The sequence below is a fragment of the Sus scrofa genome, chromosome 3 (assembly GCF_054392235.1).
Source record: "Sus scrofa isolate SSC_HxYL_T2T_F1_AM1 chromosome 3, Sscrofa_HxYL_maternal_Yorkshire_Landrace_v2.0, whole genome shotgun sequence".
NCBI classification, from domain to species: Eukaryota; Metazoa; Chordata; class Mammalia; order Artiodactyla; family Suidae; genus Sus; species Sus scrofa.
The window spans coordinates 119,033,319-119,049,473 of NC_139385.1; the positions used below are offsets into that span (position 1 = coordinate 119,033,319).

The 16,155-nt window shown below is 39.7% G+C and overlaps 1 protein-coding gene and 1 long non-coding RNA gene across 3 annotated transcripts in view; one reads left to right on the forward strand and one right to left on the reverse strand.

Annotated features, from left to right (window-relative positions):
• Window positions 1-3,801: 3,801 nt before the first annotated feature.
• The window catches only part of TTC27 (tetratricopeptide repeat domain 27), a 177,001-nt gene continuing 164,647 nt past the window's right edge, over window positions 3,802-16,155 (reverse strand). Inside the window, exons 17-20 of one of the 2 annotated variants that reach the window (XM_021087655.2) lie at window positions 11,846-12,043; window positions 10,450-10,561; window positions 7,116-7,216; window positions 3,802-4,040 (exon numbers count right to left, since the gene is read on the reverse strand). In XM_021087655.2, coding sequence (XP_020943314.2) covers window positions 3,918-4,040; window positions 7,116-7,216; window positions 10,450-10,561; window positions 11,846-12,043 — 534 coding nt within the window. In that variant the 3' untranslated portion in view covers window positions 3,802-3,917. The remainder of the gene's footprint in view (window positions 4,041-7,115; window positions 7,217-10,449; window positions 10,562-11,845; window positions 12,044-16,155) is intronic. The other variant, XR_014842314.1, reaches the window with a different exon arrangement.
• LOC146404888 (uncharacterized) lies at window positions 9,143-15,714 on the forward strand. Its single transcript, XR_014842320.1, has 3 exons — window positions 9,143-9,233; window positions 11,450-12,068; window positions 13,766-15,714. It is a non-coding gene; the product is annotated as an uncharacterized LOC146404888 (long non-coding RNA).

Below are 16,155 nucleotides of genomic sequence, written 5' to 3' on the forward strand. Positions count from 1 at the left end.
TCTACTAAGAGTTTGCAAATCTCCTTGAAATTGACATTAACTTGTTATTTATCGTAAAGTCAAAGGGGAAAACAAAATCTGCTCAAGTGAACTCTTTATTAACCACTTTATTAACTAGAGTAAAAGAGAAGGAGCTTTATAATAAAGTAATGAGAACACGCATACACGCAATTGGTTTCTAAATTGGCTTTGCTGCGAGCTGCATATCCTGAGTAAAAAGTACTTCTTTGTCCACTAAGCTATTGCAACCTAAAAAAAAAAAAGAAAAATTTCAAGATAAGCTCAGCTTTTATAGTCCACTTGGTGAAAACCTAATGCAGCTACAATTATTATTAGGCCTTGGTCTGTGAAAGACTCTATAAGAGTTAAAGGCAAGCCAGCACTACCTTTAGCCCATAAGGATTACTCTTTTATTAGCATAGTCTTGGGATTAGTGGAAATGTCTATCTAATGAATGCAGCTACTATATTTGAGCACACGCCTGAATAAGCTGCTTGTTGATTGAAACCTATCTATTTATAAGCACTTCTGAACGTTGTGAAAAATCCAACTGTTGCACCACAGCATGGCGCCCACCATTTGAATAAAGGCTCTTTGCCACTACATTCTAGAGCCTATTGAATGAACAGGCAGAAAGGAAGTGTGTTGCATCCACTTAATAGGTTTTATTCCCCACTCTTGACTAGTAAAGTAGAGTTACCTTATCTAAACAGCAATTTAGATGAATGCGGATGTTATACAAAACAGAAATGGGGAAAAAGGGATACTTTTTAGCAAACTCACCCATGGTTTTAACCTAGTGGACTTACCATAACTGGGATAAATGATCACAAGTAGCCCCAACTAGCCAGGCCTCTGCTTACGTCAGTCTTCGGATGCAGTCTGGAAAGGAAGTGGTTACACATACTCTCTATCATTCCTTCTTTGCATTTCTGCTTATGAAAGTGTACTAATGGATGTTTAACAGGAACTAGTACAGCATGAAGAGAATAGCCTGATACACAATTAAATAAGCCAATGCTTTCACATTTGGGGTCCTCACTACTATACGGAGGCTCCATTTGAGGTAAGGCCAAGCCCTCCATCCTTATTCCAAGTACATTCTAAGATTCTATAGTTTTGAACCCCACCATTCTACCTGCCACCCCTCAACACACACCCCATGGCTTTGCTTCCCAGACTCAGCTTCCTGAGGCTTGGGTTTGGGTGTAGAGATTTCTTATTCCACTGGATTTTTTATAAAAGTATAGTTGATTTGCAATGGTTTACCAATTTCTGCTGTACAGCAAAGTAACTCAGTTTATATATATATACATACATATATATAAAATATATTTTATATATTTTAAATATTCTATCATGGTCTGTTCCAGGAGATCAGACATGGTTCCCTGTGCTATACAGTAAGATCTTGTTGTTTATCCATTCTAAATGTAATAGTTTGCATCTACCAACCATTGAGGTTTATTTTAACTCCTCTGCAGTTAAGGTCCCCATTTACCTTGCTGCTTCTTTGGAAAAAAGGCTAACAGAGAATTTATTAAAATTAAAAAGACCAAATAATCCTAAATAATCTTAACACCACAGGCAACTGTTAACTGAGACATGGCAAAACGTCTCTCCTTGAAAAACTTTATAAACAATGACAGGCAAACGTTCCAGGTATCCCATTGTTAGAAAGAGAAAATTAAAATCAGCTGACTTTTTTTTTTTTTTTTTTTCTAGCCCCAGCATAACAAGTAGAAAGAATGCAGGCTTTAACAGTCTGAATTCTGGCTATTTCTCTTTCCAGAGTTTGTGACCTTTAGTTTCCTGGTGACATCACAAACCTACCTCATGAGAACACAATAACTTGTAGCTATAAGTATTATTATTCATGCTGTGGGAACTCAATAAAGATTAGAGGATAACATCTTTTATATTTTTCTAGTCGACAAAACAAAAAAGTAATTCTGAAAACAAACATTTTAATACTGTAATTTCTAAGAGTAAGGCATTTGGAAACAGTAAATATTTAAAGCATAAAATAGCAATATGAAGCACCAAAGACTCTGCAGGAAATGAAATATAGGTGTTTAAATAGATACTATGTTGCTGACTGGGTGAAAGTGCTACAAGAGATATTAAGAACTTGATGGGAGGTACTATTAGCACAACTCATTCTACAGATGAAAAAAATCAAATCCCAGAGTTAAGTATTAAGTGTTAGGTGGGAGAGATGAGGTTTTTACCATATTATCTCCTCACATATTTTCTTCAATTATGTTAAACATTCACCCACCTAGTAAGATTATTAAACATAACTAATAGGACTATATCTTTTTAAAAAAAGTATCTAATAGCTCTTTTGTGAGATCATTCCAAGAAGAAGGAGGGGTAGGGCAGCTTCCTGGAGACTTTGGTCCACTAGAGCATTTGAGAATAGGACTGGGAGGGAACAATCCTTTTGAGACTTGGTTTGTGGCAGTTCACACTCACCAGTGCCTTTCTACTTTGAACCCAAAGGAAACCAAACTGTGAAATAAAAACTTCTAAAACTTGGAAATTCCTATTCAATCTTTTACTTGATTCCTGAAATCTTTACCCTTTTCAGTATTTATCTTGTTTCTGCTGGGGTTCACAGCTTAGTACTGAAAAAGGGTTAATCTTAATACCTTATTCCATCCATCCATCCATCCATTCACCCACCGACCTATTCTCCGTTGGCTTCCATAAAAGCTACAGGCGTACATGTAACATTCTCTAGTGCTACTACATCATTTTTTTGGTCTTTCTCATAGTTACTGTGTCTCCTATAAGAGAAACTGCTTTGAAACATACATCAACCTTTTTTTAGGCTAGTATGATACTAGAAAAAAGAAGCAGGTAGTTAAGGAAAGGAAGCACTGCTAAGCATTTATAGCCAAATTCACTGAGGAAAGTTTTTAAAATCTTTTTTTTTTAATGTTCAGAATACTTACATTTGTGAATTATGTATTTTTTAAATTTCCAAAGTCAGTACAAACTCACAAAGCAGCAAGGAACAGAAATTATTCTCATTTTATAAATAAAGACATGGAAAAGAGCAAGGGTCAAATGACTTATGTATGGAGCCCAACATTCAGCAACCCAAGCCAGGACTTCAAATTCCTCACTGTGACTTGTGGAGTAAGATTATTAAGCTCAGCTGCTGCCTTCAGTATTTGTTTCCACAGACATTACTAAGAAAACATTCTACTTTGGCATTTTTGTAATATGGCACCATTTATAGCTGTCTTCACTCACAATAACCTTATTAAATAACCATCTTTAGGGCTGGCAGTATATACAATGAGGCGGGTCAGCCTGGTTACTACTGGCTAATGGTTCCGTCAAAATATGAGTTAGGTCATTTTTTTTTACATTTTCTTGATTTAGAAATTAAGCCATACCCACATGTCTAATTTAGCCAAGCCTGTATCTTTCTGACCCAAATACAAAAATCTCAAGACGTGTAACGGTTTCCATCACCAAACATACTCTTTTATCACTTTTGGATAATACATCAGCCAATCTAATGATTCCACAAACTTAGTGTGTGATTTTTTTTTTTTTTTCCCTGAGTAGACTTTTTCCAAAAAATGATCTAATTCATTTTAGGCTGAGAGAGAATATACTAAAAAGAAAACTACATTTTTTTTTTCTCTTTGTGCTGAAATACCTGAAGAATAATTAAAATAGTGAATTCAACCATAATTAAGCTTAAGGAAAGAGGAAAGGGACATTTTATTTACTGTATTTCAGAAAGCTGCCATGTTTGGGAAAATCACAAAAACAAGAATGTTAGCCATACAAGAAAAATTTATTAAAAAAATGAGTATTTTGAATTTCAGATACACATGTTATGAGAGAAATTCCAGAAGGGGAAACACCTTCTTCAGAAACTGTTCCCAGGGTGGTCAATACTGATTTCGAAATTGGTTGCTTAGGTCTTGAAGCTCTGTTACTAAGGCGTCCATAGCTGCTGTTTCACTAACTAACTCCGTGGAAATTTCTCCAGTTGCCACATCTGTAAAAAGTTGCTGCAACAGAAAGACCAAAGCAGAACTATCAAAACAACAACAACAAAAACTCTTAAAATAATATAGATACAGAGTAGAGAATTAATATTCCCTTTGCATAATTATATCACATTTTAGTAGCAACGGTAGTGTCTGTTCTGTTCACCATCCTAGAAATGTACAAGCTTCAATAATTAAAAGATGAATCAAAAAACAGGCCTGAACCTGTAAATTCAAATGAGTTCTGCTCTTCAAAACGGCTGCCTTGAATACTGATTATTTCTTTCAGTGTTATAAGATGATTTTTGGATAAGCAGACATTATTCATCCAAACAAAACAAATCTATTCATTGTGTATACAAGCAAAACAAATATATATTATATTCAAGTTCATATAAATCACATTCTTTATGTTAATTATTTAAAAATTAATTTTAGATTAGGACTCAGAGGTCACAAAAATCATCAGGATTTGGTAAAAGCAAAAGAAGCCCCCCAAAATAAAAGTGCCTTCCTTCTGTAAAAGGAACTGCCTTGGGTGGCATATTGCAACATATTTCAATAATGCCACTAAGGCTGAAACATTCTGGAATGCCTCTCTAGAAACTGCCTGCTAAGCCAGGATAGGCACCCAAGAAAATCAGCTCCGGGATTTTATGACCACACTGTGTGTGTGTGTGTGCGTGCACACATGCACGTGAGCATGTGTGTGTGTGTTCTAATCAGAACTGTAATTTACGTAGCTTTAGGTGACTTTAGGTGAGCCTCTAGAGTCTATCTAGTTTATTTCCATGCAGTCCCAGGCCTGGCAAGAAAAGACCAGAAATTCATGCAAACAAAGCCTGCTATTTAACACGGTCATCTGCATTCATTTTCATTTCTTTCTAGTCGTACCTACAGCACATGGAAGTTTCTGGGCCAGGGATAGAACCTGCGCCACAGCAGTGATAATGCCGGATCTTTAATCCACTGAGCCACTAGGGAAATCCCATTTTCATTTTTTGAAATGTTTTGAAAAAGGGTTCTTCTGGAATGCAATTCTGTTTAGCAAACCCAATTTGTTCAAAAAGTAGAAAAGGTGAATGATTTACTACAAAATCAGAGACTTCCAAACTTCCAAATATTATGTGCAAAATATGCAAAAAGGTGACTTTTTTTTTTTTTTGCGACACCCACGGCACGTGGAAGTTTGCTGGGACCAGGGATGGAACCCACACCACAGTAACAACCCAAGCCTCTCTGCAATGACAATGCTGGATCCTTAACCCGCTATAAGAGAACTCCAAAAAACGTGCTTTTTAAAGGAGGTGTTGGGAAACAATTTTTCCCATTCTTGGATAATTCAGTTGAGATGTAATGAGAGCAAAATCTAAACACAGTTGATGTTTTGAGGCCTCATTTTCAATGTTTGGGAATCTTCCACAATATGAAAGGATGGGCAGTACAGACAAGACTATTTAAGTCATATAAGTACAGATCCATGTAAAATTAATAAATCATAAGAAAAAACTTTGCACAGAGGTAGGGAAATCTGTGACGTACATCTTGAAGAAATAAACAATTACGGGTAGGTTAGTGCTCTCACCGAAACTAGGAAACTTAGCCCCCGATTTAGGAAGGGGAGTGAGAGAAAGTCTACTACCCTAACTTTCTTTGAGGGAGCTCCTGCAGCTTCTTGGGAGACACATAAATCTCAAGCTGTGCTGCCAAGTTGGGAGGAAATAGTTCCCCAGATAGATTACAGAAAGCTGGTTCCAGCATGCAGATTAATAAGGAGAGACAAGTGAGTTAATAACCTAAAGAGGCAAACATGATCCTGGGAAAAGATCTGAAAAGATCAAGCAATTAATATAAAGGCCTACTCTGGAAAGGTTTTTACACGCGTCCAGAGGTGACCTTCACAGGCTAAGGACTTGCTCTCAGAAATGAGTAAAAATTAGTTTGCAACCCAAGAATAAATAGTGAAGGCGAGTAAAGGCATGCGCTAAATTGTGCTAGAAGTTACATTCCTTTAAATTTTGCTTCCGGAGGTATATACGCCAAACCTGGCTGTAGGTCAGAATCATCTGGGGAATTTAACACATATTTCCCAGGCTCTGTCTCAGACCTGGTCTATCACAGCTGAAGATCTGGAGTCCAGTCTTCCAAAAAGCTCCCTCACTGATTCTGCGGTATCCCCATCCTAGCACCGATTCACAGGTTGGTATGTGTAAACCGAGCGCACCTGCTTTAGGCTTTAGGTGTCAAACCCAAGTCGCCCACCTACCTTAACATTTTTGTCAGATCCATATACCACCTACTTAATATTTATCTCTAAATCAATGTTTTGTTTTATTTTATTTTATTTATTTTATTTTATTTTATTTTTTTGTCTTTTCAGGGCTGCACTTGAGGCATATGGAAGTTCCCAGTCTAGGGGTCCAACTGGAGCTACAGCTGCTGGCCTAGGCCACAGCCACGCGGGATCCCAGCCGAGTCTATGACCTACACCACAGCTCATGGCAACGCCGGACCCTTAACCCACTGAGCGAGGCCAGGGATCGAACCCACAACCTCATGGTTCCTAGTCGGATTCATTTCAGCTGAGCCACGACGGGAACTCCCAATGTTTTATTTTAATAGAAATGTTTTTAAAGGAAACATTAGAACACCACTATAAATAAAAAATAAACAATAATATTCGGGAAATTGCAGGTTTGATATATGAGTTAATGCTTTTCCTAATATGCCTTGAAGTAAATATATGTTAAAACCAAACGTTTGCCCAAGTGTTACTAGCAGTCTCTATGCCACACTTTGGGACAAGTGGTAATAAGTAGGAGAGCATCGTTTTAATTTTACTTCAAGAAGTTATAAAACCTCAAGAGCCGAATTATAAATATTAATTTCAAAGACTTCTAAGTGACCCATGAGTGGGGTAGTTTAGTCACAGGTCAACGAGGTCCTCACAGGTATAACTACCCACCTAGGGGCTGATATCTCAAGTATCACATGGGCCTAAAATCATCCCGCGTGTAAAAGACTTAAGAGCAACTGGCTGATACCAAAGACCTTCTTTCCTATGATAATTCCCATTAAGCCACATTTCAGTCTCACCTTTGCTTTAGATAACAGGCCCCGCAAATTGAGTCGAACTGAAGAAAGCACCTGTACGGCCTCCTGCGGACTGGACTTATTTTTACTGCATTTTATAGCCACTGGAAGACAAATATGGAGGAAACACCCATTAAAAGTTGATAATGATAACTCAGAGTTACAAAAAGCAATTATTTAATTAGGATGTTATAGTTGCCATCTTGAGAAAAATTTCTCCATGGAACACTTTTATTTTGGTAAAACAGAAATAAGTTACATGCCTAATTTTTCCTTTTATCAGTTAAGAAGGAAAATTTATTGCTAAAAGAGAACCTTAAGGAAAATGAGTGATTTTTGGTGGGTTACAGATTGTTGGGAAGAGACTATGAAAACTCACACAGACACACACACAAACATAAGCACAGACTAACGAAATTAGGCAAAGACATGATCTAACTAACACAAGGTGTCTACAGGGAGCAAAACCAGACACAGCCCATCTTAATGGGGCTTCCCACAGTCTGAGTCCTGAATAAGGACTCACAATTGCTGACGGCACCAGCCCAAGGAAGTGACATGGCAGATATTTACAACTCAATTCTTTTCATTTCATTCAACTTCACTTTCATGCTCCATTTACATCACTGTTCTGGAATAACTGACATCAACCACCTAGGTACCTGCACTCAGGGGTGACCATGGCCAGGCTCTTGGGTCGCTAAGCCATGCTTGGTATCCTATGGCAAAGATAGTCACTCATTCCTGACAAATCTGCCTCCAGCATCCTGGGGAGCCCATTTTCCTAAAACCTGAAGTCATGAAGAGGGTATAACCCTGCCTTGTAGAAGGCCCAGCTATTAATGCTTTTTAAGAACAAGGGAGGAGGAGTTCCCATTGTGGCACAACGGAAATGAATCTGACTAGTATACATGAGGATGCGGGTTCAATCCCTGGCTCACTCAGTGGGTTAAGGATCTGGCGTTGCCATGAGCTGTGATGAAGGCTGTGGATGTAGTGTAGGCCAGCAGCTGCAGCTCTGATTCGACTCCCTAGCCTGGGAACATGCATTTGCCGCAAGAGTGACCCTAAAAAGCAAAAAACAAACAAACAAACCAGCCATAACTATTACCTTAAAGTTTCTGGATGGCAAAGAAGGAAGCAACCTTTGCCCACCCTTTCCCAGAAAACAGAACAGCAGAGACTGTAGATGAACACCCTGCAGACAGAACAGTGTGTACACAATGACGACACTCTTACAGAAGGGTCTCCAGCACTACCTGGACACTGCAGTGTCTCACAAAGCTTTCTGAAGCACATGGCTACTCTTAAAAAACTAGCTACCCAAAAAGAAGCAAACCATGTGACGATTTTAAAAAATGTTTTATTTCCTTTTCCAAAATGGGTGGAGAATGGTGATGGGACAAAGATTAAAAAAAAAAAGAATAGAAATAACAGAGAAACCCAGCTCATTCTTCACTAGAGCATTGGTATGCAAAAGCAACAGAGAAAGAGTTAAGATTTCTCTTCATAAATCTAAAATATCTCTAGAAAAAAAAAAAAAGCTGAGCATCCACCCAAGTATGAATAAAATGTTGTAGGAGCACGAACACATAATTCATTAAAGCCAAAGGGAAACTTAAAAGAACAGATACTTGTTTTTCTCTAAGTATTGCCCAGATTGGGGGGGGGGGGTAGTTACTAAAAATAGTTTAAAATAAACTTTAAGATGCGAAAATGAAGGCTTTTCCTCAAGTATTTCTTTAACTTGCACATTTATATTTGACAGATTACAGAAAATATCTTGGCTTTGACTGATACAGAGCCTGCTGTTCACAGAAATGTTTAGGGTTGGCAAGCTGAAGTAGATCAGATAACTTCTTCAAAGTAAATTGCACCCTGCTATCACTGTGTACATAAGATCCCTTAGCGTGGGTTTCCCCCAGTACAGCACTATATCTACAAAGGCCAGAGGCACAAAGCCTGAGGGCCGTCGGGGCCCACCCACCGAGAGGCCAGCCCAGCCGCATACGTTCTAGCCACACTAGACCATCCTTCCACTGGTCCATCAGCAATGACCTCAACTTTTCTACACTCAACTTGAGCTATACAGCGTTTAACTTCTACCTGATCTGTTGAGGGGTAGGTGACCCAGGAAAATGGGTATTTGTATCTCTTTGTGGATGAGAAGTAGAACTGTTAACTATTAAACCCATTTCTAAATTTTTTGAACATTCTGTGACTTCTTCTGAGGCAAAGTTAAACTTTATTCTTATTCATTTTTTTTCTTTTTGGTCTTGAGTCCCCTACCATAGAGCTCAGAGCTTCTACCCTAGAAGGAACAGGGTGGGGGTGAGACGGTAAGGGATTAAAATTTAAGCCATGTGTACTGTTAAGTGTTTCAATGTGTTTTTTACTAAGTTTTCATAACAACCCTAGGTAGATATTATCCCCATTCTCCTGATGAGGGAAATAAGGCTCAGACAGGCTAAGCAATGGTGACTCTGAATGACCTAGTTAGTATGTGGTAGAGCTGATCCTAGAGCTTAGTCTCCCTGATTCCAAAGTCCTGCCTTTTCTGTTGTCCCTTGGTGGCTCCCTATTTGCTGTAACTATCGGTTGCAGAACTTAGAAGAGGACTGAGGGAAGGTTCACAGTCCTTGTGACTCAGTTCCTAACAGCGTGGCTTTGTTATTTTATTTGAATTTCATTCCCAGGTCATCAATGCTCATATTCTAACGTAAAGAGAAAAGTGCCTTACTACCTTTAACTAGCCTATTTTTCATTAATGCAAATAATTAAAAGCAGCTTTTATCTAGAATATATTTACCTAACAGGCATACAACTTCATATGTAAGGTTATCCTTCCCCTCAAGTTTCACCTACATTTCTCAAAAATATAGTTTAGATTATAGCTTGAATTCCTTTGTTATATGTTATAGCTCTTGGATATACATTGCTATGTACTCCAGAAATCCATGTATTTTTATGAATAAACATTTTCATCTATAAAAGAAGACTATGAGTCAGGAAAAGTTAAGATTTTCTTAACCAATACAAACAGACTATGTCAAGCGAAGTTAAATACAGCTGTAAAGTTATTTTATATCTCTAAAGTTTCTAGCACCTGGCACTTATTCAAACACTATTTAAGCCTCTAATCTATTCTTTCTTATTGCTCTAAAGTGCCTACTACATAATAGTTGGCTTATAAATGTTTGCTGAATTAAATACAAGTTCACTGTAAGAAATAATCTGAAATTATTTGTAATGGAACTTTGCTTTTGACTAATACTTTTTCTTATCAGTTAAAAATACATGAAAATATGCCATAGCTCTCAAATGTTCCATCAAATACCATGTGCAAGTGCTAAGGCTCTCTGAACCACGTCCTTAAATGACGTAATGTCTTTCTCCCAACAACTGGACTGTGTGTCACACTTATATGCCTTCGAGAGATACTGGAATGCCTGAGGAAAGAAAAGGAACAACATTCAGAATAACAAGTAGAATTCACATTTCAAACTCTGCTTCCTGGAAGTCATATGGAACTAATTCCAACATGAAAAACCAGCAGCTCAGTCTCCACTGTTCTCATCAAAGAAAGGATATAGACACACATCCAAAAGCAGTGAGCAAATAAAAGAAATCACATGGATGTGCCTGGAAAGAGATAAACAGAAAAAACATGCATGCTAAGCTTGGAAATCTATAGGAAGCATTCACATTTCCTAGCAATTGTGGCCATCAGCTTAGGAGGCCAGTTTGGAGAACCAGGTGTGAACTCGGTGAAAACTCTGGAATTACTGGAGGTGATAAATTCATAGACACTTAAAACACTCTCTTTTACAACCCCACCCCGTGGATGTTTGAGGGAGAAGTCCCAGACCAGAGAATTCAGAGTACCCTTAATGCCGCACACGCAAGATACATAACTCCCCACGAGATGGAAGGGTGGAAGGCAGGAGTGCGCACCTGCGTGCGTGTGGGTATGTGTTCTCCGGGCGGACGAGGCTTTGGTGGAAGCCAGCTGGGTGGACTGAGGGAGGAGAGAACGGCTAAGAATCCCACAGATTAGCTGTACTGCGGCAAATTCCAAACTCATACAAGAAGTACGTTTGATTTGTTGCTGGCGTTTTGAAAAGAACACAAAACATTGAGTATTCTAACCTTGGAAACTCGGGGGGTGCTTTTAAGTTCTAAGATAAGAGGCTAAAGGCATAACTTGAATGGAACTGGTGTTCCACCGCACTCGTGAGGAAGGGGCAGGGCAACCTCTATAAAATATTTTATGTTTAGACTTTAAAGCTCTTCTCCAATATTCTTATCTAGCTCTTTTTTCTCTTTCCCTTTCATAGTCCCCACCTCGGATTTAAACACTCCTTTGTCCTTCTACGCTGTCTACCCGCGTCTTCAGCAAGGAGCCTGCAGAAAGGGGTACAGAGTAAATAACAAGAACCAGCTGTTGCTGCAGTTCTGGAAGGAGAGCAGGTTAAAGAGACCCTTTTGCAGGAAACAGAACAATTATTTAAGAAAAATTCACGAAAAGAGAAAAGATGAATGCTTACAAGTCTTAACCTGTCCATAATTCAGAGTGCTTATGTTAAAGACTCTGAATCACAAATGAAAACTTGAGCATATTAATCTCCTCTTTCAAATTATTACAGTCTTCCTCCAACCATCAAAAAAGCAGATCCACTACATATGCAATCCAACAGAAGGCAAGAGCCCCGGACGACTGCAGAAGGACTCACCTTTTCGTTCTCATCAGGCTTGTCACTCTGCCCATTTCCATACACTTGGGCATACAGCCTCCAGATTTCTCCATCATTCGTCACTCTTGAAGTTACTCGGCCAAATAACTCCTGCAGCTTTCCTCTGAGGCCAGTTGCAATATCTCCACTACGATCAGCCATTCCATCCATCACTGCCCTGACCAGAATTTTAAGGACCTTAAAAAATGCACAGAAGAAATCGGTAAGCTAGAAACAAGTAAACAATAACGAAAAACCAAAGGGCTACCCTCACCATCAACAATGACAACAGTGAAAAGCCTGCAGCAATGACAACACCAGGTCCTTAACCCACTGAGCCACAAGGGAACTCCACCCTTCCACTTTTTAAAAATAAAATAACAAGTTGAGCCATCCTGAACCCCTGCCTGGAATCACATGCTGACCACTTCTCCCAGTGTCTTTTGTAGGCTCCGTGGAGGACTCATCCTCCACATGGTCCTTTGGTCCATGCTCCTTTCTGTTCACTCTGAGGGCTCCCCCTGGCCCACACGGATAGCTGCAAAGACACCAGCACAAGTCTGCCTGATACTGGTGGCACAGCTCCAGTCCAACTCCTCTCCAGAGCCCCAGGATCGTGCATGTCCTACCAGACATGTCCCATCAACACCTCATACTCCATCTGTCCAAAAGGCCAAGAGAGATCCCAGATCCCTCTTCCTCCTGCACTCTCAGGACCAGTGACCTTAGCATCAACCTAGATTCTCTTCTCGCCTGGTTCGGCCATGTGCAACAATTTGATTCAATGTTCCTACTGAGTCCTAAATCTTCCTCTCAGGTTGGGCCACTGGACTGCAGTGATAACACTCTAATTCTGTTTTCAAAGGTCCTGGCCCTTCCTAATTGTTCAATGATAAACTGCTAAAGCATTTGCCTTAAGCATGCAGGTACTCAGAAAGTATCTCTTGTCCTTACAACCACCCCAGGTCTGCTCAAAATCTGACAACGTCTTAGCCCTCCTGCTTTCATTAGTCTTTACTCACTCTACCCCAGATGCTTTGATAGAGGAGTTCAGTTGAGCCCCACCATGGGTTTCATGGAACAACAAGGTGCATCTGTCACATATATCAGACTGGGTAACTCAAGACTTCCTGGGAGTTCCCATTGTGGCACAGCGGAAACAAATCCAACAAGTATCCATGAGGACGTGGGTTTGATCCCTGGCCTTCCTCATTAAGGTCAGGAAACCTGTGTTGCCGTAAGCTGTGCTGTAGGTTGCTGACGCAGTTCAGGTTCCACGTTGCTATGGCTGTGGCTGTGGTGTAGGCCCCAGCTGTAGCTCCGATTTGACCCATAGCCTGGAAACTTCCATATGCCATGGGTGCGGCCCTAAAAAGCACAAAAGAAAAAAAAAAAAAAAAAAAAAAAGGAAAGAAACAAAAGGCTTCCTAGAAGCAGAGAAAGTGCATCCTCAGTCACTCTTGCGATGGGAGGACAGCAAAGACACCTGGATCCACCTAAATAACCAGCTCGAGGAGAGTGCTCTAAGATCTCCCTGCTCAGTGTGGCCCCTGACGGACAGCGCTGGCACCTCCCAGAAGCTTGCTGGAAATGCCGAGTCCTGGCTGGACAGGTTGCTCCACCGTGGACTGAGATTCTGTATTTCTAACGAGCTCCCAGGTGATGCTGATGCGGATGCTGACAGACCGCAGACCGCGCTTTGAGCTGGCAAGGTTCCAAGGGACAGGGTGCCACGCATTTATTTTTACCCTGAGCTTCGGGGAGAGGAACACATTTCATTACCTTGTGTCCTAGTGTCTAACACCGTGCCCAGCACACAGCACTAACACAATCAATACTCGTGCCCAACAAACCCACCTTTCAGAAAGCGTGCTGCTAAGGGAAATGCAAACAGTGTAACCCCTTTCTCTGTCTCCCCAGAGCATTCTGATCCAGGCACGCGATGCGTCCAAGGAATCGAGGCTCTTCTGGCCCGTGAACACTTTTAGGAATGTGAGCTCAGACTCGCGGTCCTCAACATACACAGGCATAAAAGTGCACAGAACACTCAATTGTGTTTTTCTCCTTTTTGATGGACATGATAAATTATCTCTGCCTGGAAATTCACATTACAATCCAACATGTACAGTTTTAAATCTGAAAGTAATGAAACCGACATTACAATCCCACTCATGGTTTTAAATCTGCAAGTCACAATGTAGGAGAAACGCCATGAATGCGCACTGCCTATTTCAAGCAATCATTTGGTAAATAGTTCAAGGATTAACATGCTTTCGAAGAGATGGTCTGTTGAAATAGTTAACATGTACAAATGAAGCATACTAAATTAGTACAATGCCTTGCTTTTTCTGGGCTCTCACAGTTGGCCCAACATCCCACCTCCCTCACTTTAGCCAAGATGAGTAGTTCGGGGGGAGGAGAAATCTTTTGGCCTTCTTGCCCATAAAAATGGAGAGCTGCAGCAATGGTGTTTGAGATGGGAAAAGCTGGTGGGGGGGGTGTTTGTGGGTATATGGGGGGACTGTAGAAAGGTAGAGTGCCTGTGGGTTGGGGATGGGGGACAGGGCAGAGCAAAGGGAACTGTAGGTGTCACAGATACAGAAAGCCTCAACCCCATTCATATGCAGATACCCTAAGCAGAGGTACTTAGCCGTTTCTCTACCCTGAATGGGAGGAAAGGCAATTACAAATTTGTTTTTATACTCTCTATTTGATGTTCAATGGTTAAATAGCTGGATCTGGGCCTTAGATGAGAGGTTTAAACGGAGGAATAAATAACAGGTTATTCACGGCCTTGGCAGATATTGCCTAAGGAGACCGTGTTGGCTAAGAATCAGACTGAGGAGAGTCTTAAGAGAAACAAGATTTAAGAGGAGGGAAGATGAACAGAGGTCTACACACTAAGGAAAGGTGGCAGAAACAAGGGAAGAAGAAAGTCATAAGGAGAGCACATCTATGAAAGATCAGGACTGGAAGATTCCGCTGGATTTGGCAAGTCCAAGGGTTAAGGACTGCATCCAGATCGAAGGACAGAACAAGGAAGACAGGAAATATCATGATTTTAGATCAGAAGCTCACAAAGAGAATCATATGAAAACCAAGACAAGTGTTAACACCATGAAACACAAAAGCAAAAAACGGGTGGGTACCAATCATAGTATCCAATAATACTCATTTTAAAAATAATTTGCATAGGCATGTAATGTTAATAGAAAATATTCACTTAACCACCAATTTTAATTTAAATAGACTGGGAGGACCAGAAAGGGAAGTATTGGAAAGGCTGGTATAAGGGAATTAAGTCCTCATGTACTATAAATGTATGTCAACAGACAACACCTAAAATTTGGTTAATAAAAAAATAGCCATATATAATTATTATTATGAAATATGGAGATGGGCAAATGGCAAAAGGAATACAAAGTGGGTTCTCTCCTTTGGGGAGAAGGATCTTAAGGAGTGGGTAGCAGTTGGGCAGGAAATTGCTATATCTTGTTGCAAGCCTTCTACTACAACTTATAAAAACAAATGTTGTGTGTTATTTTAATAACACAAACATTCAGAAAAAATAGAGAAAAAAGAATAAACACATTCAAAGACTGGCAAAGAGGAAAAAAAGAGCGACAGCACGCACAAATATTCATTTGCTAGACTTTACTTTGAAATTATGTCTTTGGTGTGTGTGGGCAGAGGGGGCAGGGGCAGACTGTGAGGGCTCTGGGAGGCCAGTAAGGATTGACTCACGCTCTACGGGTGGGTTACACAGGTGCGTTCCCTCCGTGAAAGTTCATGTTTACTTATGATCTGTGTACTTTTCTATATGTACTCTGTATTTTAATAAAAGTTCATTAAAAAGGTTTTTCCTGCAATTAAGGAAGCCCCATAAACTAAAGAAAAAAAAAGTGTTAATAAAATATATATTTACAAATGGAGCTAACAAGTAATCTTAAAAAGTGGGTTTCAGAGTGATAAAACTATTTTTAAAACTATTGGGGTAATTTTATAATTCACTGGCTAATATCACCATTTTCCTCCCTCTAACCAGTGAGAAAAGTCACACTCTAGTTATCCAGACTGACTACAAAAACACTAACTTTTAACATATATTTAACCCTTCTTTAGAAAATAGATATTCATAACTTAAAAGGAGCAGAGGGTATTGCAGTAGGATTTCTTTAAAAAAAATGAATCGCCAGGGATCATGAGTTTCTCTTCGGCTATCTGCAAAGTTTACCTGCATTATAGTCATTTGCATCATCAAAAGTGAAAAAAAAATTTTTTTTAAACAGGCTGTTTTTATCCACTGTAAA